This window comes from Schistocerca serialis, chromosome 1, assembly GCF_023864345.2.
Source record: "Schistocerca serialis cubense isolate TAMUIC-IGC-003099 chromosome 1, iqSchSeri2.2, whole genome shotgun sequence".
Taxonomy (NCBI): Eukaryota; Metazoa; Arthropoda; class Insecta; order Orthoptera; family Acrididae; genus Schistocerca; species Schistocerca serialis.
In genome coordinates this window covers 890,871,209-890,893,731 of record NC_064638.1, presented here as the reverse complement: position 1 = coordinate 890,893,731, position 22,523 = coordinate 890,871,209, and the positions used below count along the sequence as shown (strand labels likewise).

The 22,523-nt window shown below is 44.8% G+C and overlaps 1 protein-coding gene across 1 annotated transcript in view; it reads left to right on the top strand.

The window, feature by feature from the left end:
* Window positions 1-22,523, top strand: part of LOC126458468 (B-cell CLL/lymphoma 7 protein family member B-A) — a 43,707-nt gene that overhangs the window by 6,499 nt on the left and 14,685 nt on the right. The window contains exon 2 of the mRNA XM_050095546.1: window positions 3,381-3,456. Within this exon, the coding sequence (XP_049951503.1) occupies window positions 3,381-3,456 (76 nt within the window). The remainder of the gene's footprint in view (window positions 1-3,380; window positions 3,457-22,523) is intronic.

Genomic DNA, 22,523 nt, shown 5'->3' with positions numbered 1-22,523 from the left:
TGGCTGTTTAAGGATTTTTCCTGCTGACAAGACTGGTGACGTGCCACAGAAGCTGAATAGTGGACAGTAGTTTAGTGTGTTCATGGAGAAACAATATTCATTGAAAAAAAAAAAACAAGAGTTTGTTGCTTAAGTTATTTTGTTTCTTTTGCCAGTTCAGTACCAAAATTTATAACTAGGAGATAATAAATAATTCTTCATGAAAGTCGGAAGTGTTTTTCCTCATTTGTTTCTTACAGTAGTAATCTCTGGATTTTTTGTATTCTGTAATGAAGTGCTCTGTGGAAAACCCATACAAATATTCATTCAGATCTTGATAACATTTCGAAGTGGTACAAAGATTGGCAACTTGCTTAAAATGTTCAGGAATGTAGAATTATGCAGTTCACAAAATTGAAAAAGTCATATGGCTACACCTTCAGTCACAATTGGAATCGGTCCACTCATACAAATATCTGGGTGTACAATTCATAAGGCTACAAATAGAACAATCACTTGGCAGAATACTACGGAAATGCAATCAGTCAACAAAGGCGATTGCTTAAACACATCACTCTTGCGACCAGTCTTAGAAAATTGCTAGTGTGTGTGGGACCCGTACGAAATGGGACTAACAGAGGTTATTCAGTGCATACAAAGAAGGGCAATGAGAATGGGTGCAGGTTTGTTTCTCTCAAGGGAAATGATCACGGAGATGGTGAAAGAAATAAAATGGCAAATGCTTGAATATAAATGCAAACTGAAACTTGAAAGCTTACTTTCAAGAATGGATGTAAATAATTTCTCAACAGTTAGAAATTACATTTGTTGCTTCTCATGTGTAGTTTCTTTTTTAGCAGAGCTGATGGTAATTAAGAAAGCCCTATGTGTTATTAAATGGACCTCTGTCAACAGTGTTAGCGTGTGATTTCTGCTGCTCATGTTGTTCTGACTGTATTCATACTACCTGTTCTGTTTTCTTTCTTGAGTCCAAAGTCATGTTGGTATCCCAGGGACCGAACTGGCTGGCTGTTCGGTTAGAGGAGGATTCCAGGTACAGATTGGCAGATGCAGATAAGACCTCTTAATTAATCTGAGAGGAACATCTGGTCTGCTGTTGCCCCCTTGATAAACTTTGCACTAGCAGGGAGATTGCAGCTACATGGCCCTTCTCCTTTTTTTCCTCTTGAAAGAGATCCACCATTCGTCATACCAGATTAAAACATAATTTTATCATACGTAGTGGGTCATTCCTCACATTGTAGTTGTGGATCATGACAGATAGTAATTCAGATCCTGATGAAATCTCCCCCCCCCCCCCCCTCCCCCCCCCCCTCCTTTTGGCTTTGTGCCATACTTGGTCTTCCAGATTCTGTGCCTCTAATATTGCTGGATGGGTATGGTCAGTTGAGCTGGTTCGTAGTTTACTTTGAGAAAGTGGTTTCTATCCTCAGATTGAAATTTTAAATTGGTTTTGGGGCAGGGGTCGGAGGGCTGGGACATCTCCAGCCACATGCTTAGCCCGGGGAGTCCTTGACGCTGTCACCTTAGCTAGCCATCTTCGTCAGACTTCTTTTGCTCTGTTTTAATTGGCCCCATTTTTTTTCTGATGAATTTTTTATATATTTTTAGTAGCACTCCAATAAAGGCAAGACCTTATGGATTCCTTATCATTCATACTAGCTGCTGATGAAAGTACAATTGAACAGGTTTTTGTGTTTTCTCGCAGCAAGTGGGCTCTATTCTCATCTTTAACAGTTTGACAGATTGAGGGTAGGACAGTTGTGGGAGGGACACCCTCCATTGTATGCTGAGCTCAGAGCTACACTCACCTGATTACCACCCACTTCCTGATGTGGTTTTCTCTCTCAACTTATTTTACGATTATTGTTCCAACTGATTACATTTTTATTTATTTATGTTTTTAGTGATTTTACTTACAGTATGACAAATCTGCAAGTGAGAAAGCTGTGTTTATTTTATTATTGTCATAGCCTTTCTTTAGATTGGTGAGGGATCAGAGATGGGTGAGTTTTCACTCAGCACCGATGAACCTTGGGGAGCCCTTGTCTGCTCGGATCTGCATACTGCTCCCTACCTCAATATTTCTTTCAGTGCCTCAGTTTTACCACCCTTACATAATATAATTGTTTGATCAAATTTCTAGCTGATGCCACTTATCCCAGATTTCCTCTTGACTGAGGGACTGATGGCCTTGCTGTTTAGTCTCTTAACCCACCCAGCTGTTTTGTCAGATAAAGAAAGCTTTGGTCCTGAAGAGAGCATTTGCCTGTATGCTTTTACTCATGTTTATTATTGTGCTGTCTGTAAGGTCTTTATCATTACTTTGGGTGTAATTTTATTTTGGATAATGCATTAAGTTCTCTTACATAAGATTGTGTTATGAATAAAACTGATTGATGTGCCTAAGGCCTGATTAATAAAGTAGAATTTCTAAACTAAGGATTTTGTAAATGATCGTCCAGAAGGCTTACAAACAGGTTGTTTTTTTTTTAAAAAATCTTCAGAGTCATCAGTATCAGTTCTCTGCACATTTAGATGCACTATTGTTTTTATGTTTTCAGCTGTGATATATACAGGGTGAGTCAGGAGGAAAGGTACATGCTTTGAGGGGTGATAATATTAGTGATTCTGAACAAAATATTTTGTATGGACGTATGCCCTATTCCTAATGGTTTCAGAGATAGAACGCATTTAATATCACTTTTGTACATTTTTCTTGAATAACTTGAAAACCGCACTCTCCAGTGAAAACTTGTCGCAGCACAAAATGAAACTATATTAAATTTCCTACAAAAAGGTCCTATTCATTTTTTCTGTAGAACTAATGGTTTGTGCAAAGAGAGCGCGAAAATGTTGATAAACTTGCTCGACGCATGTGCGCAGTAGCTTACAAAGTTTTTGTAGGCCAATTTGAGATAGTTTCCTGACTGCTAGGCCACAAATGTCCCATATCAAACTGTTTGTCTCAATGTGCTACTTCAATATGCTATTTCAAATTGGCCTACAAAAACTGTGTAAACTACAGTGCATGTGTGTTAAGTGCTTTTCAGCATTCTCGTGCTCTCTTCGCACAAACCATTAGTTCTACAGAAAAACATGAATGGGGCCTTTTTTGTAGGAAATTTAATATAGTTTAATTTTGTACTGTGACACGTTTTCACTGGAGGGTGCGGTTTTAAAGTTATCCAAGAAAAACATACAAAAGTGATATTAAATTTGTTCTATTTCGGAAACCATTTGGAGTAGGGCATATATCCATATGAAGTTTTTTGTTCAGAATCACTAATACTATCACCCCTCAAAGCATGTACCTTTCCTCCTGACCCACCCTGTATTTGTGAATGCTGTTAGAATAAACTTGTGTGATTTGTTTATAGGGAAAAGAAATGGGTGACTATAGGAGACACAACTATGAAAATCTACAAATGGGTCCCAGTTTCCAGTAGTGAACAGGTAGGTATTGTAAATTCTGTTGCTTTATGTGAGTTTAGTAATAACCATTTAAGGTGGTCTCTTAAAGTAAGTGCTGTTATGTTCGTAACTAATACTACAAGGCAGGTTAACCATTTACAACTTGCAAGTAATTCCACACATTTTCTTACTCATTTCTCTATTGGCAGGTGATTTTCAGAGTTTTTGTGTTTCTCCACAGTAATGTTACAGTAGTCAACAAAAGACCCTTAATTTGTAGTGTTTCTCGCCTTGGAGAATTTGTGGTTTCATGTCAATTAATAGATAAGCTTGGTGTCCATTTTTCAGGGTGGTAAAAGACTGTGATACAGATTTTTATTGAAGCAGACATGACTGATGTTAGTATGTTTTCTGAAACTCCTTGAACAGCTGCAGCTATACCAGTGACTCACTGGTAGTGAAAGCTATATCTGTGTGTAAGCTCTTGCCCTACTTCTGAAGAGGTACTGAAATTTTTTGTTCTGCACTTTCATGGCTGGAGCTCTAACTCTTCATAAGAAATTGGTAGCAGTGGCTAATTCTTATTCCAAAATGGATGGACTCCTCCTCAAAAAAATAAATTGTTTCTGTAATTCTTCGGTATCTCTCTATCTTGCAATGCAGTCATGGAATAATGGTAGCATTTCCTGCAGTTCTTATAAAATGGGGTGATTACTTCTTTAGTTGTATAAATGCTTCATGAGAATAAGCACTGAACTGAAATTAAATATGATTATAGGAATTTCCATTTTTTTATAAATCTGCAGGATAGGATGGCTTGGCAGGTGAGAGAGTAAATTTTCCTATAATACAACAAAATACTAGTATCTCTTCATCCTTGTTTAGTAATTATATTTTAATAAGTATTAGTAATTATGGGCCTGAAGATGCTTCATCATTTGGAGAGATAATTGTGTAGGGTACTGCAAATGTCAGTTTGTAAAAATGAAACATGAGTCTTCCAACTGAAAGACAGTGGACAGGTAGTAGGCATCAAATTCTTCATTTGTGTGACCATATTGTCCGTAGTTGGTTTAAAATTCCTAAGGGTATTTTCATTCGATTGTTAAAAGTACAAGTTTTTTTTGCGTCAGATGAGTTTCACTTTATCCAGGCAAAGCATTATCTGGTCTGTATTTAAAAATATCTACAATTCAATTGTTTTTAAGATTGGAAAAACTTCACTAACAATTTGGTTTCTACTTATGTAAGTAATAATCAAGAAATTGTTAAGAAGCATCAGTGGTTTGTAATTAAAGATGTATACAATTTGATTTGTTGTTAAGATAGAAAAACAGTTCATTATGTTTGTACTGGATTGCTGGCGATAAATTATGGTGTATCATCTCCATCAGTAGGGCTTTTGTTGGTCTGGATTCGCTTCACCAAGTGAAACTAAAATGTTTTTTTGTATTGGCATTTGTCAAGATGATGTAATGTTGAATCACAAGTCAACAAAACAGTACACACGGGCACAACTGAAATGGGGTCGTGCTAAACTGTAGTCCAGTGTTGAAGTCTGCTCCCCAGTTGATCCTCATTAGCAAATGGAGCATATATATTACATTTTTGTACTCTTCAGTAATGTTTGATGTGAAAGTTCCCGTGGGCCTTGTCATCGAAGACAAATATTTGACTATGATCCACATGTAAGTCACACATTCAGATTTTCAGACAGCAAGGCTTTTGTTATCTGTTCTTGGTGAATGACTTGTTGAACTACTTAATCCATTTGCCTCAAATAATTTAGCCTTCAAATTGTTTCTTATACCAGTATTTCATTCTCTGCATGACTACATTTATCAGTATGGTGTAGATTGGCAGTTGAAGTCCATTGCCAATGTGTTAAAAAGGAGCAGGGACAAAATTGCACCCTGTTATAAACCTGTCCTGTACTTACTCTTGTAGGGTTTTGTTGATTATTTTGCATTATTGACTGGACTATGTGCATAGACTATGTTGGGAACACTACAGACACATCCATTTATACAGAACCTATCTGGAAACCAAATGGCATGGAAACCAGTTCTTAATCCATTATCATTATTTTTGTAAGCTTTAGATTGGAGCTTAGCAGCATTATGGGCTAGAACTAAAGGTACTGTCTGGAGATTTCAGGTGTTTCTAAGAAACAACTATTGGTGGCATTATCTAGTGTAAGATTTCACACTATCAATCAGTATCTCATTTTTGGTTGAAAAGGGTGCTGACATCTGTTAGTGCAGTAGCAGCTGTGGAGACTTCATTTGTGCATTATATTAAAAGTTTCTAAGTAGGAACAAGTTGATTAGTCTGTGTTCTTCTGTAGTTTAATCTTTCATTTCTTGTGTTTTTATAGTGTACATTTCCACCATCTTGAGTATGGGTAGGAACTGATTGCTGTGTCCCAATGCAAGCAGAGCTGGAGACTCTATGCTCACAGCTCCAGGCTGGCTTTGGTCACGCAGCTTGAGGTGTTCTTAATGGGCATCACTGTGAGGGGCTGGAAATGGAGATTTAGAGAACATCCAGCACGACCTGTTTGTCCCCTGGTTGGTCCACTGCTGAAGTCGGCCCAGGAAGGGGTTCAATTAAGTAATTGCACAGTGGTAGCCCCCACCCCCGACCATGCAGGGAGTGAACTATTGGTGCCTGAGTTGGAAACTCCTCACGTATGCCAAGGAGTATGTGCTCATTGTGGCTGGGGCAGGGGGACTTCGTGCAATGGTTAATGAGCCAGGTTGCTGTTGTCGTGGCTGGGTGGTGCCTGCAGGGAGAGAGGCCCCACCTGGATTGGGTGACTCCAATGCAGATGAAGTGGATCAAACTTTCTCCTGCTTGTGGCTGCATGGCCGCAACCCCACAATGTTTCCTTCCCTGGCTATGCTGTGGGAGGAAGATAGGGCTAAGAGACAAGGCAATTGGTACAATTTGTACTTTGTTCTAGGACTGATAGTTATTTTTGATGACAAAGCTATTATTCTTTGTTGACCATCTTTAGGCCAGGTTTGGTGAAGTAGCAGCAAGTTTGAAAATAAAATGGGGTTCAGTTCTGATTAAAATAGCATCCACCACTGTTGAGGGTGCTGCTTGCTTATGACAAGCAGGGTGACATTCCTGTTTGTCACTGTCCATAAGTCTTGGTATGTTACAAGGTATCATTGTCTTCCACTGTAACCCCCTTTCACAGACATATGATGAGTTACATGACAATTTGGAGTGATGGGTGTGCTTATTTTGTCGTTAGTGTTGAACCAGGACCAAGGACAATAGGGTTGATACTGGGGCTTTAGTCTGGGCCTTCAAAGGAGACTCGTTGCCTGAAAAGGTCAAGGTGATGGTTTATTGATGCAATGTGAAACCCTATGTTCCCCCTCCCATGCAGTGCTGGAAATCCTCGAGATTTGGACACATCTTCGCATTCTAATGTCAGCCCCATCTGTAGGGATTGTGGACATCAGTTGTAACACATGAATGCTCCTTGTCCGCATGCCCCTTCCCCAGGTGTCAGCTGTGAGGAGCACCACCATTCCCTCTCCTACTGTGGTCTTCCCTTCCCTGGCAACACTCTGGGAGGAGAGCCAGGCTCACTGGCTTGGGGTACAACACTTTCTCTGCTGCCTTGTTTGTACTACTAGTAATGCCAGAGACCTGTTCACTTCCACTATGCTATTTTTGTGGAAAATGAGACAAGTTTGGCAAAGAGGAGTCTCTCAGTAAGATGAGGTTGGGTTTGCTTTTGATCAAAACTACTTCTGCTGTCCAAGCTGCAGCCCTTCACGCTTCTGATCTTGACGATGTCCAGGTGTCCATTGCACCTTGGCAGAATATAGTTGAGGGAGTCGTTTTTCATAAGGACCTCAACCTTCAAACTGATGAGGAACTTTGGGCCCATCTGGAACAACAGAGCTTTCGCTTTGTTTGGAGCTTTCGCTTTGTTTGGAGCTTTCGCTTTGTTTGGAGCTTTCGCTTTGTTTGGAGCTTTCGCTTTGTTTGGAGCTTTCGCTTTGTTTGGAGCTTTCGCTTTGTTTGGAGCTTTCGCTTTGTTTGGAGCTTTCGCTTTGTTTGGAGCTTTCGCTTTGTTTGGAGCTTTCGCTTTGTTTGGAGCTTTCGCTTTGTTTGGAGCTTTCGCTTTGTTTGGAGCTTTCGCTTTGTTTGGAGCTTTCGCTTTGTTTGGAGCTTTCGCTTTGTTTGGAGCTTTCGCTTTGTTTGGCATGTTCAGGAAGATCGTAAGGACAGTCGCACCTACAGGGATGCCTTTATTGTGGCATTTGATGGAGATAACTTCCTGAAGAAGGTAAAGGTTATGCATTGCCAGTGTGACTTGAAGCCGTATGACCTGCCACCCATGAGGTGTTTTTGTGCTTGCATTTTGGGTACGTCTTCCTGCTGTACAGTGGACCCTCTGTGGTGAATGTGGACATCCACCCTATGGGGGGGAGCCCCAAGTCTTCTGCCACCTGTGTGTGTTAGTTGTCATGACTGTCATTCTCCATGCTCACCAAGATGGCCTGGCTTATAAGAAAGAAAAGAAAATACAGGAGTATAAGTCCCTTGATCGATTCTTACACTGAGGCTTGCCGGAAATATGTTAGACTTCACCCTGTGTTGATGACTTCTACCTTCACCTGTGCTACATCTTTCTCCCCTACCCCGTCTGTCGCCACAGTACTGTCCCCCTATCTTCTCCTCAGCATGATTGGCTCCAGCCTGTTTGTCTCCCATTTGGATACCTGCTCCAAGCTTATTCAGTGGAACTGTAATGGATACACTGTAACTTCCCAGAGTTGCAGTCACTTGTTGCATGTATCTCATTGTACTGATAATCACTCACTACCACATCGTGGGTTCCATGCTTCTTGTCTGAACCGGGTCGGGCTTTTGAGAGCTTCTGGTGGTGGTAGCACATTGATACGTATGCACATTGTTAGTACATGGCTCCCACTTTGCATCGCATTGGAAACAGTTGCCATCTGGGTCTACTTGGACTCTGTGGTCACAGTTTGCAATTTCTTCTTCCCCCCCCCCCCCCCCCCCTCTCCACTGACAGGTCACCTACACATGCTGCCCTAACTGCCCTCCTTCCCTTCAGCAACTATCTCTTTCTGTCCCCCTTTGGAATTTTAATGCCCATCACCCTTTGTGGGGCAGTGCTTTTTCATCTTGTTGGGGGTCCTCAGCGATCAATTTCTTGCAGATTAGGACCTGTGCCTTCTTAATGATGATGGTTCCCCTAATCATTTTAGTGTCACTTATGGCATTTTCTGTGCCATTGATCTTTTGCTTTCTTCCCCTCCCCTTCTCTTTCCTTTTGCTGGTCACCACACGATAACCTATGTGATAGTGACCACTTCCCATTTATTCTCTCGTTCCCTTCGTGCCTACTGATGACCAGTTTACCTTGTTGGGATTTCCATCATGCTGATTGGCCTCTGTATACCTCCCATGTCTTGTATATGTCTTCTTTGTCAGGTTGTATTGACATTGTCTGTGATCTGTCTGATAAGATAATCCACGCTGCTGGTATTGCCGTTCACGTTTGATGGACCCTGTTCGGTATTGGCCACTTCCATAGTGGGGCACGGCTATTGCCACTGCCAACTATGATCGTCGTCACGCCTTGCAACATTTTAAGAGGCACCTGTCCTCTGCTGGTCTTATTATCTTTAAATGTCTTCATGCCAGAGCCCATTACATAAGCAGAGCAGCATTCTGTATCCTCCAGGTTCTTCTGACCCTTTATTGGTCGTGGGCAACACTGTGCACTCTCCAAGGTTGTCAGCACAGTCTATTGTTGCATGCCTTGCCCATGCAGGTGGCCTTAGTGCAGATCCATCAGTTCCCGCAGCCCATTTTGTGATGGCACCAATGTCAGCCTCCTATCCATCCACCTTCCTCCTCCAGAAACAGCAGGCTGAGGTTTCCTGCCTATGTTTTACCCCTTGTCAGGCAGAATCCTACAGTGAACCTTTCATTGAATGGGAACTTCTTTTGACCTTCTCTTCTTCCCACGGTGCTGATTCTGTTCATAACCAATTGCTGCAACACCTCAATCCTCTTCTCCCTCTTCTCCCTCTCACTGGAGAGACAGTATTGTGGTTCCTGTTCTTAAGGCTGGCGAGAATACATTGTCCCTTGATAGTTACTGGTCAATGAGCCTGATCAGTGTCCTCTGCAAGTCATTAGAACATAAGTTGGCTCACTGGCTCCATTAGTTCCTTGAAACTTGGGATCATTTATCTCCTTAGCAATGCGGCTTTCAGGACGGCCAGCCTTCATCTGATTCAACTGCAAACTGCAGTTCGCCAGGCCTTTTCTCGGTGCTGCCATCTTGTTGCAGTTTTCTTAGGTCTTTGTAAGGCCTATGACATGGCTTGGCACCATCACATTCTCCTTAGGCTCCATGAGTTAGGTCTTCAGGGCCCCCTCCTGATTTTTATTCACCAGTTCTTGCCCCACTGGTTGTTCAGTGTCTGTCAGTATCCTTCTCAGGTCTCTGGAGACCCAGGAGATTGGTGTTCCACAAGGCTCCATTTTAAGTGTCCTTTTTCTCATCACTGTTAATGGACTTGTGGCCTCAGGCAGACTGTTGGTCACCCCTGCTCTGTATGGGGTTAATTTCTGCATTTGGGCTAGTTCCCACTTGGTTGCCTCTGCGTAAAAACAGCCTCCAGGGTGTCATCCTGCATACTTCTACATGTATACACTCGCACGTTTTCAATTCTCTCACCTTTAGTCGATGGTGGTGCATTTTTGTCACCGTACTATGGTCCATCCTGATCCGGATGTCTACCTTGACATGCAGCACCTGACTGTGGTCCCTCAGTTCTGTTTATTGGGTCCTCGTTTTGACAACAAGCTTACTTGGTTTCCCCATATCTGACATCTGAAGATTGACTGCTTTTGTAAACTCAATGGCCTTCACTCCCTTGTCTACACCTCTTGAGGCAAGAGTCGTTCCACACTTCTCCACCTTTGCTGGCCATTAGTTCTGTCTTGTCTGGACTATGGTTGTCAAGTTCATGGATCAGCTGCCCATTCCACACTGCTCCTCTTGGACCTGAATTACCATTGTGGTATCTGTTTAGCCACTGGTTTAACACTAACCACATCATTAGTCTTCTGGTTGATACTGGGAACCCTCCCCTTTTGCTTAGGCGGTCCCAGCTCCTGGTTTCCTGTGCAATCACTATCCGCTTTTCCTCATCTCTCCTATTCTGTTCTTTTCTCAACTTTGGGCTGTCACTCACCTGCTGCCGGGCTTCAGGTAGTTTTACTAGTTGGGCTCCACCTCGCTTCTGTCTGCCATAATTTCCATCTCCCCTCTCTTGATCAACCCCTCGCCATTGCCCCCTTGGTTGGTTCCTTGGCCCTGGATTTGGATGGATCTCTTCTGGGGTCTGGATACCTCCATGATTTTAGTGGTGTCCTATTGTTTGTTCTGAACACCCTTACAGGAATTTTAGGATCCCATTGTTTCTCACACCGATGGCTCTAAATCTGTTGATCATTTGGGGGTATGCTTTCATGTCTGCTGTTGGCACAGAACAGCATATCTTGCTTGCTACGTATGGTGAGTTCACCACAGAATTGATGGCCTTCTATATTGGGCCCTCTGCTTTATGCAATGGTCCTCCCTCACATGAATTTTGTTACATGTGAACTCTGGCCTTCAGGCTATTGCTCAGTGCTTTTCCTGCCACCCCTTGGTCTTTGCCATCCATGGCCTTTTTGCTTATCTTGGTGATGCTGCTTGTTGGTTGATTTATTTTGGGTTCCTGGCCACATAGGTCTCCCAGGTAATGAAGTTGCAGATCTGTTGGCTGGGCAGAAGGGGGAGGGACACCTCCCCCCTCCTCCCCAATCTCTTTGAAATGTCCTGGGACAGATTTGCAGCTTTACATTAAATCCCTTTTTTCTCAGTTGTGGACCAACTCTTCCAAGGCTACCTCACTGTCTAATAATGCAATCAAGGCTACTCCATCCACATGGTGCTCTTCCCTCCACCTCTCCCAGCAGGACCCCTCAGAGATTCAGCATTGGTTTGCTGAGCACAGGATTGGTGACCCCTGGGTTCCTGAGCTGGGGACTGGTAAGCGCCATTAGCCTTCTGTTACCTTAAGCTACGGGCATGCTTCTGCGGCCACTGTGTGGCGCAGCGGTGGAATGTTGTGTGTTTTAGAGAATAAAGGTCTTGGCTTCACTGCCTGGACCATGAGGAAGGTACACACCTCTATAAAAATCCCTCAACCTCAAGGTGTGCTATGTGCTGATGACTGTTGAGGTAAAACAGTCTCTAATGGGCAACCTGTGGGGCACTGCTACCCCCCCCCCCCCCCCCTTTCAGTTGTACAAGGCTTGCTCAGGTATGCAGGGCTGTGCCTGGGTCAATGGTTGTTTCCCTAGTGTCTCGTGGGATCCCTATGGAACGGTGTCACCAAACTACTACTACTACTGACAAGATGGGTGTACTGTCGGGTAGTACAAACATCTGCTCATCGAAGAATGCTTGGTTGGTTAGTCTTCCTGAAAAGAATTCTTAGAGTCTTAGTGTGTCATAACACTTTTATTGTAATCAAGCGAACGGGGGGAACCTTTGATAAGCTCTCCCTTTTCTATGTTTTCGAGGCATTGGAAGGTATTGCTGGGTTCCTAAGAAGTTTCTACTTTGTAGTGGAACACTTCTAGTTGAAACTGCTAATCCAACGGAAATATCTAAGATCCTGAGATGTAAGGCATTAGATGACTACCCAGTTGGAGTCGCATAACACCCTTAACTTTGGTAAGGGCTTGGTTACCTGCTCTGATATAATGGAGATGGACCCCATGGAGTTACTTGAAGAATGGAAAAATATGGACATTTTGGAAGTGCAGAACTATATGAGGAGAGTCAGTGGCAAACTGGAAAAATTGGCTACATTTATTCTAATGTTTAGTATGCCAGACTTACCTTGAACATATCCTTGCAGGCTATATCTGTCTTCAGATTCACCCGTTTAGTTCCTAACCCAATGCAATGCTACAAATATCGGAGATTTGGCCATGCCACTGTGTGATGTTAAGGGAGTGCTATGTGTGACAATTGTGGAGGCTCAGCTCGCGAATCGGGCAGTTCTTGTACACTGCTCTGGGGCATCATCCAGTGTGGTGTAGAAAGTGTGAGGTTTACAGTGAGGAAAGGAAAATTCAGGACCTCTGGTTTTTGCTACTTCTTTTAAATCAGCCCTTAAGACACCATTTGCCAAGTGTGATGCCTTCACACGAACTAAGAACACAGATTCAAGTACGAGCACATGCACTTGTTGGTGTAGCTGTGGAGGAAATGCACCACTTGAAACTGAACTTTTGGAAGCCATCAGCAATGGGCTTAGCACCTAAGCCACATATCACTACCCACCACCAGAAGCCAACTAAGCCATCCCCGCAACCCAGGCAAGCATCTCCTCTCATCAGTGAAAGAAAAGTCCTTCAAAAAGTAGTTCAAAGTCCAAGAAGGCAATAGTTAAACCTTCAGATCGGTGAGCTCTCTCCCTCTCTGATGGGGTCTATGCTTCAGAGGATATGGACTTCCAATCAGAGGAACTGGGAACTGGCTAACATTCCCCCTGACTTCACCGGTAAATCACTGCCTCCAAGGGAGAAATAAAAGAACAACCATTGCTAAAAAATGGCTTCCACAGGGACTTGTGTATTGCAGTGGAATTGAAATGGATATTGCTCACATTTGGAAGAATTACAGCTCCTGGTCCAGGAGAAACTGTTCTGTGTCTGCTTACAAGAAATGCATCTTAAAATCACTGACACACATGCATTACGGGGTTACAACCCATACAGGAAGGATGATACGACTGGAGACAAGGGTAAAGGTGGAGTGGCTGTTTTCATTGATGCCAGATGCCACTCCTTTCCTGTCCCTCTTATCATGGCCACGCAAGCAATTGCTGTGAAAGTTCACACCATTTAATATTACAGTGTGGCCTGAGCTCCCAGTTGGTGCACATTGACAACGCAGAAAGATACGTACACTCCTGGAAATGGAAAAAAGAACACATTGACACCGGTGTGTCAGACCCACCATACTTGCTCTGGACACTGCGAGAGGGCTGTACAAGCAATGATCACACGCACGGCACAGCGGACACACCAGGAACCGCGGTGTTGGCCGTCGAATGGCGCTAGCTGCGCAGCATTTGTGCACCGCCGCCGTCAGTGTCAGTCAGTTTGCCGTGGCATACGGAGCTCCATCGCAGTCTTTAACACTGGTAGCATGCTGCGACGCCGTGGACGTGAACCGTATGTGCAGTTGACGGACTTTGAGCGAGGGCGTATAGTGGGCATGCGGGAGGCCGGGTGGACGTACCGCCGAATTGCTCAACACGTGGGGCGTGAGGTTTCCACAGTACATCGATGTTGTCGCCAGTGGTCGGCGGAAGGTGCACGTGCCCGTCGACCTGGGACCGGACCGCAGCGACGCACGGATGCACGCCAAGACCGTAGGATCCTACGCAGTGCCGTAGGGGACCGCACAGCCACTTCCCAGCAAGTTAGGGACACTGTTGCTCCTGGGGTATCGGCGAGGGCCATTCGCAACCGTCTCCATGAAGCTGGGCTACGGTCCCGCACACCGTTAGGCCGTCTTCCGCTCACGCCCCAACATCGTGCAGCCCGCCTCCAGTGGTGTCGCGACAGGCGTGAATGGAGGGACGAATGGAGACGTGTCGTCTTCAGCGATGAGAGTCGCTTCTGCCTTGGTGCCAATGATGGTCGTATGCGTGTTCGGCGCCGTGCAGGTGAGCGCCACAATCAGGACTGCATACGACCGAGGCACACAGGGCCAACACCCGGCATCATGGTGTGGGGAGCGATCTCCTACACTGGCCTTACACCAATGGTGATCGTCGAGGGGACACTGAATAGTGCACGGTACATCCAAACCGTCATCGAACCCATCATTCTACCATTCCTAGACCGGCAAGGGAACTTGCTGTTCCAACAGGACAATGCACGTCCGCATGTATCCCATGCCACCCAACGTGCTCTAGAAGGTTTAAGTCAACTACCCTGGCCAGCAAGATCTCCGGATCTGTCCCCCAGTGAGCATGTTTGGGACTGGATGAAGCGTCGTCTCACGCGGTCTGCACGTCCAGCACGAACGCTGGTCCAACTGAGGCGCCAGGTGGAAATGGCATGGCAAGCCGTTCCACAGGACTACATCCAGCATCTCTACGATCGTCTCCATGGGAGAATAGCAGCCTGCATTGCTGCGAAAGGTGGATATACACTATACTAGTGCTGACATTGTGCATGCTCTGTTGCCTGTGTCTATGCGCCTGTGGTTCTGTCAGTGTGATCATGTGATGTATCTGACCCCAGGAATGTGTCAATAAAGTTTCCCCTTCCTGGGACAATGAATTCACGGTGTTCTTATTTCAATTTCCAGGAGTGTATATAGCTTCTTTTCTGTGTTTACTTCGTAGATTCTTACTTAAATTGCATGTGAGTTTCGTATAGGAGGTGTAATTTCGAGTTTTAGTTACTGTAATTGTACATTCAGGCAGATTGTAGCGCAGTCGTTAGGCGTTTGTACAGGTTAGTTCATACATTCTTTGCGTGTTTTCCTTGCGTTATCTAGGCACGGACTCGTGTTTCAGTAACTGTTGTTCAACATCGATTAGAATGGACAGGGACTGTGATTGCTGTGTTCAAATGAGGGCTGAGTTGGCATCCCTTCTCTCACAGCTGCAGGCGGCACTGACTTCGGTCGCGCAGCTTGAGGCTGTTGCCAGTGGGCACCACTGTGGGGAGCCGGACTTGGGTATCATGGGGATGTCAACCTCATCCCATCTGTCCCCAGATCGGTCTGCCCCTGTGGTTGCCCCGGTTGCTGCCCGCAGTGGGGTTGAGCCCTCGCCTGTGGTTGATTGGGAGGTCATTCCAAGGCGTGGCAGGCAGCGAAAGACGTCCCTGGAGGCTGATCAGAAAGCCTCCCCGGTGTGTCTGACAAACAGGTTTCAGGTACTGTCTCTGGCTGAGCCAGATGCAGCTGCCTGCCCTGTTTCAGAGGATGATTCTCAGCCTTCAAGGTCCGGGCAATCGCAGAGGGTGGGCTTATTGGTAGTTGGGAGCTCCAGTGTTAGGTGCGTAATGGGGCCCTTTAGGGATATTGTGGCTAAGGAGGGGAAGAAATCCAGTGTGCATTCCGTGTGCATTCCGAGTGGAGTCATTCCTGATGTGGAAAGGGTCCTTCTGGATGCCATGAAGAGCACAGGGTGCAGCCAGCTGCAGGTGGCACATGTTGGCACTAATGACGTGTGTCGCTTTGGATCTGAGGAAATTCTCTCTGGATTCCAGTGGCTATCTGATTTGGTGAAGGCTGCCGGTCTTGCTTACGAGATGAAGGCAGAGCTCACCATCTGCAGCATCGTTGACAGAACCGACTGCGGACCTTTGTTGCAGAGCCGGGTGGAGGGTCTGAATCAGAGGCTCAGACGGTTTTGCGAGCATGTTGGCTGCAGATTCCTTGACTTGCGCCATAGGGTGGTGGGGTTTCGGGTTCCGCTGAATAGGTCAGGAGTTCACTACACTCAGCTGGCGGCTACACGGGTGGCGGAGGCTGTGGGGCGTGGACTGGGCAGTTTTTTGGTTAGAAGGCCTCGGGAAAGTACGGGGCGGGCTGCAATCTCAAAGGGTGCATGGCAAATACAGGATGTGATTGGATCAAGGAACAGTCTGAATTGTAGTTGTAGATTGTTGTAGTTGTGCTGGGAAAGTCCCTGAGCTTCAAGCACCAATAGAAAGCACAGAAGCTGAAATCATTATAGGTACAGAAAGCTGGCTAAAGCCTGAAATAAGTTCTGCAGAAATTTTTACGAAGTCTCAGACGGTGTTCAGGAAAGATAGATTAGGCAGAATTGCTGGTGGAGTTTTTGTGTCTGTCAGTAGTGGTTTATCTTGTAGTGAAGTTGAAGTAGATAATCTCTGTGAATTGGTATGGGTGGAGGTTATACTTAACAGCCGAACTAAGTTAATAATTGGCTCCTTCTACCAACCCCCAGACTCCGATGATATAGTTGCTGAACAGTTCAGAGAAAATTTGAGTCTCGTAACAAATAAATACCCCACTCATACGGTTATAGTTGGTGGGGACTTCAACCTTCCCTCGATATGTTGGCAAAAATACTTGTTCAAAACCGGTGGTAGGCAGAAAACATCTTCAGAGATTGTCCTAAATGCTTTCTCTGAAAATTATTTCGAGCAGTTAGTCCACGAACCCACGCGAATTGTAAATAGTTGCGAAAACACACTTGACTCTTAGCCACAAACAATCCAGAGCTAATAGAGAGCGTCACGACTGATACAGGGATTAATGATCACAAGGTCGTTGTAGCTAGGCTCAATACCGTTACTTCCAAATCCACCAGAAACAAACGCAGAATAATTTTATTTAAAAAAGCGGATAAAGTGTCACTAGAAGCCTTCTTAAGAGACAATCTCCATTCCTTCCAAACTGGCTATGCAAATGTAGATGAGATGTGGCTCAAATTCAAAGATATGGTAGCAACAGCAATTGAGAGATTCATACCTCATAAATTGGTGAGATATGGAACTGATCCCCCATGGTACACAACAGGTCCGAACGCTGTTGCAGAGGCAACGGAAAAAGCATGCGAAGTTCAGAAGAACGCGAAATCCTGAAGATTGGCTAAAATTTACAGACGCACGAAATTTGGCTCGGACTTCAATGCAAGATGCCTTTAATAGGTTCCACAACGAAACGGTCTCGAAATTTGGTAGAAAATCCTAAGAAATTCTGGTCGTATGTAAAGTACACAAGCGGCAAGACGCAGTCAATACCTTCGCTGCACAGTGCCGATGGTACTGTTACCGACGACTGTGCCCCTAAAGCGGAGTTGTTGAACGCAGTTTTCCGAAATTCCTTCACCAGGGAAGACAAATGGAATATTCCAGAATTTGAAACATGAACAGCTGCTAGCATGAGTTTCTTAGAAGTAGATACCTTAGGGGTTGCGAAGCAACTCAAATCGCTTGATACGGCAAGTGATTGTGGGAGTGACTCCCCCACACACCTTGTATGTCAATCCCCTTGCCCCAGCCTCTCATCATTTCGGGGTCCTTTAGGTTGATTGCATCCCAGGATTCTGCTGATCTGCAACTGGACACCAGCCAGTGGTTGAAAGAGCTGTAAGTTGCTGGTTATAGAGCTTCGCATTCCTACATCTACATCTATACTCCGCGAGCCACCTTACGGTGTGTGGCGGAGGGTACTTATTGTACCACTATCTGATCCCCCCTTCCCTGTTCCATTCACGAATTGTGCGTGGGAAGAACGACTGCTTGTAAGTCTCCGTATTTGCTCTAATTTCTCGGATCTTTTCGTTGTGATCATTACGCGAGATATATGTGGGCGGTAGTAATATGTTGCCCATCTCTTCCCGGAATGTGCTCTCTCGTAATTTCGATAATAAACCTCTCCGTATTGCGTAACGCCTTTCTTGAAGTGTCCGCCACTGGAGCTTGTTCAGCATCTCCGTAACGCTCTCGCGCTGACTAAATGTCCCCATGACGAATCGCGCTGCTTTTCGCTGGATCATGTCTATCTCTTCTATTAATCCAACCTGGTAAGGGTCCCATACTGATGAGCAATACTCAAGAATCGGACGAACAAGCGTTTTGTAAGCTACTTCTTTCGTCGATGAGTCACATTTTCTTAGAATTCTTCCTATGAATCTCAACCTGGCGCCTGCTTTTCCCACTATTTGTTTTATGTGATCATTCCACTTCAGATCGCTCCGGATAGTAACTCCTAAGTATTTTACGGTTGTTACCGCTTCTAATGATTTACCACCTATGGCATAATCGTACTGGAATGGATTTCTGCCCCTATGTATGCGCATTATATTACATTTATCTACGTTTAGGGAAAGCTGCCAGCTGTCGCACCATGCATTAATCCTCTGCAGGTCCTCCTGGAGTATGTACGAGTCTTCTGATGTTGCTACTTTCTTGTAGACAACCGTGTCATCTGCAAATAGCCTCACGGAGCTACCGATGTTGTCAACTAAGTCATTTATGTATATTGTAAACAATAAAGGTCCTATCACGCTTCCCTGCGGTACTCCCGAAATTACCTCTACATCTGCAGATTTTGAACCGTTAAGAATGACATGTTGTGTTCTTTCTTCTAGGAAATCCTGAATCCAATCACAAACCTGGTCCGATATTCCGTAAGCTCGTATTTTTTTCACTAAACGTAAGTGCGGAACCATATCAAATGCCTTCCTGAAGTCCAGGAATACGGCATCAATCTGCTCGCCAGTGTCTACGGCACTGTGAATTTCTTGGGCAAATAGGGCGAGCTGAGTTTCACATGATCTCTGTTTGCGGAATCCATGTTGGTTATGATGGAGATTTGTATTATCTAAGAACGTCATAATACGAGAACACAAAACATGTTACATTATTCTACAACAGATTGACGTAAGCGAAATAGGCCTATAATTATTCGCATCTGATTTATGACCCTTCTTGAAAATGGGAACGACCTGCGCTTTCTTCCAGTCGCTAGGTACTTTACGTTCTTCCAGCGATCTACGATAAATTGCTGATAGAAAGGGGGCAAGTTCTTTAGCATAATCACTGTAGAATCTTAAGGGTATCTCGTCTGGTCCGGATGCTTTTCCGCTACTAAGTGATAGGAGTTGTTTTTCAATTCCGATATCGTTTATTTCAATATTTTCCATTTTGGCGTCCGTGCGACGGCTGAAGTCAGGGACCGTGTTACGATTTTCCGCAGTGAAACAGTTTCGGAACACTGAATTCAGTATTTCTGCCTTTCTTCGGTCGTCCTCTGTTTCGGTGCCATCGTGGTCAACGAGTGACTGAATAGGGGATTTAGATCCGCTTACCGATTTTACATATGACCAAAACTTTTTAGGGTTCTTGTTTAGATTGTTTGCCAATGTTTTATGTTCGAATTCGTTGAATGCTTCTCTCATTGCTCTCTTTACGCTCTTTTTCGCTTCGTTCAGCTTTTCCTTATCAGCTATGATTCGACTACTCTTAAACCTATGATGAAGCTTTCTTTGTTTCCGTAGTACCTTTCGTACATGATTGTTATACCACGGTGGATCTTTCCCCTCGCTTTGGACCTTAGTCGGTACGAACTTATCTAAGGCGTACTGGACGATGTTTCTGAATTTTTTCCATTTTTGTTCCACATCCTCTTCCTCAGAAATGAACGTTTGATGGTGGTCACTCAGATATTCTGCGATTTGTGCCCTATCACTCTTGTTAAGCAAATATATTTTCCTTCCTTTCTTGGCATTTCTTATTACACTTGTAGTCATTGATGCAACCACTGACTTATGATCACTGATACCCTCTTCTACATTCACGGAGTCGAAAAGTTCCGGTCTATTTGTTGCTATGAGGTCTAAAACGTTAGCTTCACGAGTTGGTTCTCTAACTATCTGCTCGAAGTAATTCTCGGACAAGAAGCTAGAGCAGAAAAGCTCTTGCAGACATAAAAATCATCCAAGGAGAAGAGGGACAAAAAGGAAAACTCAAATACAGGATGTTCTGGTGGTCCCTATGTACATGAGGCAGAGTTCCTGGTGGCCCCTGTGGCATCAGATAGATCTCTTCCCCCCCCCCCCCCTCCCCGTGCCCCCCCCCTCACACACACACACACACACACACACACACACACACACACACACACAAAACCTTATTCAGAACCAATGTGTAGGGATGCCATATCCTCGCAGCCAGTGGAACAGGCGAACCTAGGACATAAGTGGCCTTCTTGGTCTATCCATGCCTCCCAACGGATACCGATTGTGTGACCCTCCAGTGGAACTGTACTGGTCTTTTTCCACCACTTGGCTGAGCTGGGACATCTCTTATGTGCTTCCCCAGATTTCTGCATTGCCTTCCAGGAAACTTGGTTTCCAGCATTGTAAACCCCTACCCTTTGCAGCCATTGATGCTGTACGAGTTGAGCTGATAGTGACAGAGCATTGGCCAGAGTTTGCACATAATTTCTGGACACTGTGTACAGTGAACATGAGCTACTCGATAAGTCTTTGGAGGCTGTGGCTGTTCGTGTGAGCACAGCTCTGATGGAGCTAAGACCACTTGCCAGATAAATCAAAGTAAACTTAGCTTGCGGAGCTTGATCCCAGTCTCTTGAATACCAGTGTCCTCAAGTACTTCATTGTGGCAGAAGAATCTTATTTGGCCATTGATCTTGCCATTTGCTGTCCTGACCTTCTCTCCACTATCCATTGTAGAGTTAAATATGACCCACATGACAGTTATGATTTTCTGATCGTCCTGTCCCTTTTCAGTATCACCAGCCCACATAAGCTGTCAACAATGCTGACAGAGATGCCTTTGCCTCTACTGTCGCCCTTCACACCGCACCACATGGAGGTACCAGTGTGGCCATCCAAAGTGCTACTGCAGCCATTCTATCAGCTGGATGCTTACTGATCCTCTGTTCTTCAGTATTGCCCTCTCCCTCCCTGCCCATTGGAAGACGGTACCTTGGTGGTCTTCAGAAATCTCCATGGCCATTAGAGATTGCAGATTGGTTCTCCAATGCCGTAAGTGACATACATTGATGGAGAACTTCATTGTCTTTAAAGGGCTCCATGCCCGAGTCTGCTACCTAATAAAACGACAGACGTTGTGCGAATAGTGTTTTACCATTGGACCATGTACGCATTCTTTGTAGGTTTGGGCAAAGTTTTGACACCTCTATGGGCACCAGTCCGCCGCAGGTGTACTTGGTGCATACCTGATTGGTGTTACGTACACTGACCTAGATGGTGCCTCAGAGCGTTTGGTAGAGCCTCTGTATCTGAGAATTATCAGCCTGAATTTCTTGTCCTTGAGCTTGCAGGTGGAGCAAGTTCACTTACCTTTCACTGCACATCACCTAGAGCCAAGTAATGCTCCATTCAGTGAGTGGGATTTCTTCAGTGGTCTTTGTCCTGACATGGCTATCAGGCCAGACCGCATCCATAGCCAAATGCTCCAACATCTATTGGTGGATATCCAACATGATTTCACTGCCATTTTCAACAATATCTGGAGTGAGGGTGAGTTCCCATCTCAGTGGCAAGAGAGTGTGATCATCCCAGTACTGAAACCAGGTAAATAACCCCTTGAGATAGACAGCTATTGCCGAATTGGTCTCCCTAATATTTTCTGCAAGTTGCTCGAGCATATGGTGAATTGGCAGCTATCTTGGTACATTGAGTTTCGAGGTCTTTCAGCTCCTTGAGAGGGCAGTTATTGTCAAGGCTGTTTTACTGGTGATAATTTGGTCTGCCTGGAGTCTGTCTGGTCAGCTTTTGCTTGGTATCAACACCCTATCATTGTCTTCTTAGACTTGCAAAAAGGCTTATGGTATCATAATGCATCATCAGATCCTCATTACCATACACGAGCGGTATCTCTGAGGCCAGGTCCTGATTTTAGTCCAGAAGTTGTTGTCCTACCGTACTTCCCAGGTCGAAGTTGGTACTTTCTTCAGTACCCCTCCAGAATGGAGTCCTGCCGGGCTGTGTATTGTGTGCCCCTTTTTCAAGTGGCTGTCTGTTGTAGCTGCAGCTGTGGGATCTGGTGTCACCCTCCCTGTATGCTGACAATTTACTGTTGCTCCCCACTGTGGGTGTTGCTGTCTGCTGACTGCAGGTGACATATATGAAAGGTACAGTCTTTGGCTTTCACCAATGGCTTCAGATTTTTAGCTACCAAGGCATGTACTTATGTCATAATCATACTGCCCATCCACAACCATAACGCTACCGCGACAACAAATTGCTGTATTTGGTGAAGTCTTATCGCATTTTGGGACTGGTCTTTGATGCCCGGTTGATGTGGCTTCCCCGCTTTTGCCAACTTAAGCAAATATGCTGGTCTCACTACCCTTTTGTGGCTCTTCAAAGCTCTGATCCTGTCCCATTTCTATGAGGGGAACTTGGCATATGGCTCTGTATCACCTTCAACTTGGCAGATGCTGGACCCAATACACGATTGTACGGCTGGACTTGGACAGCTGC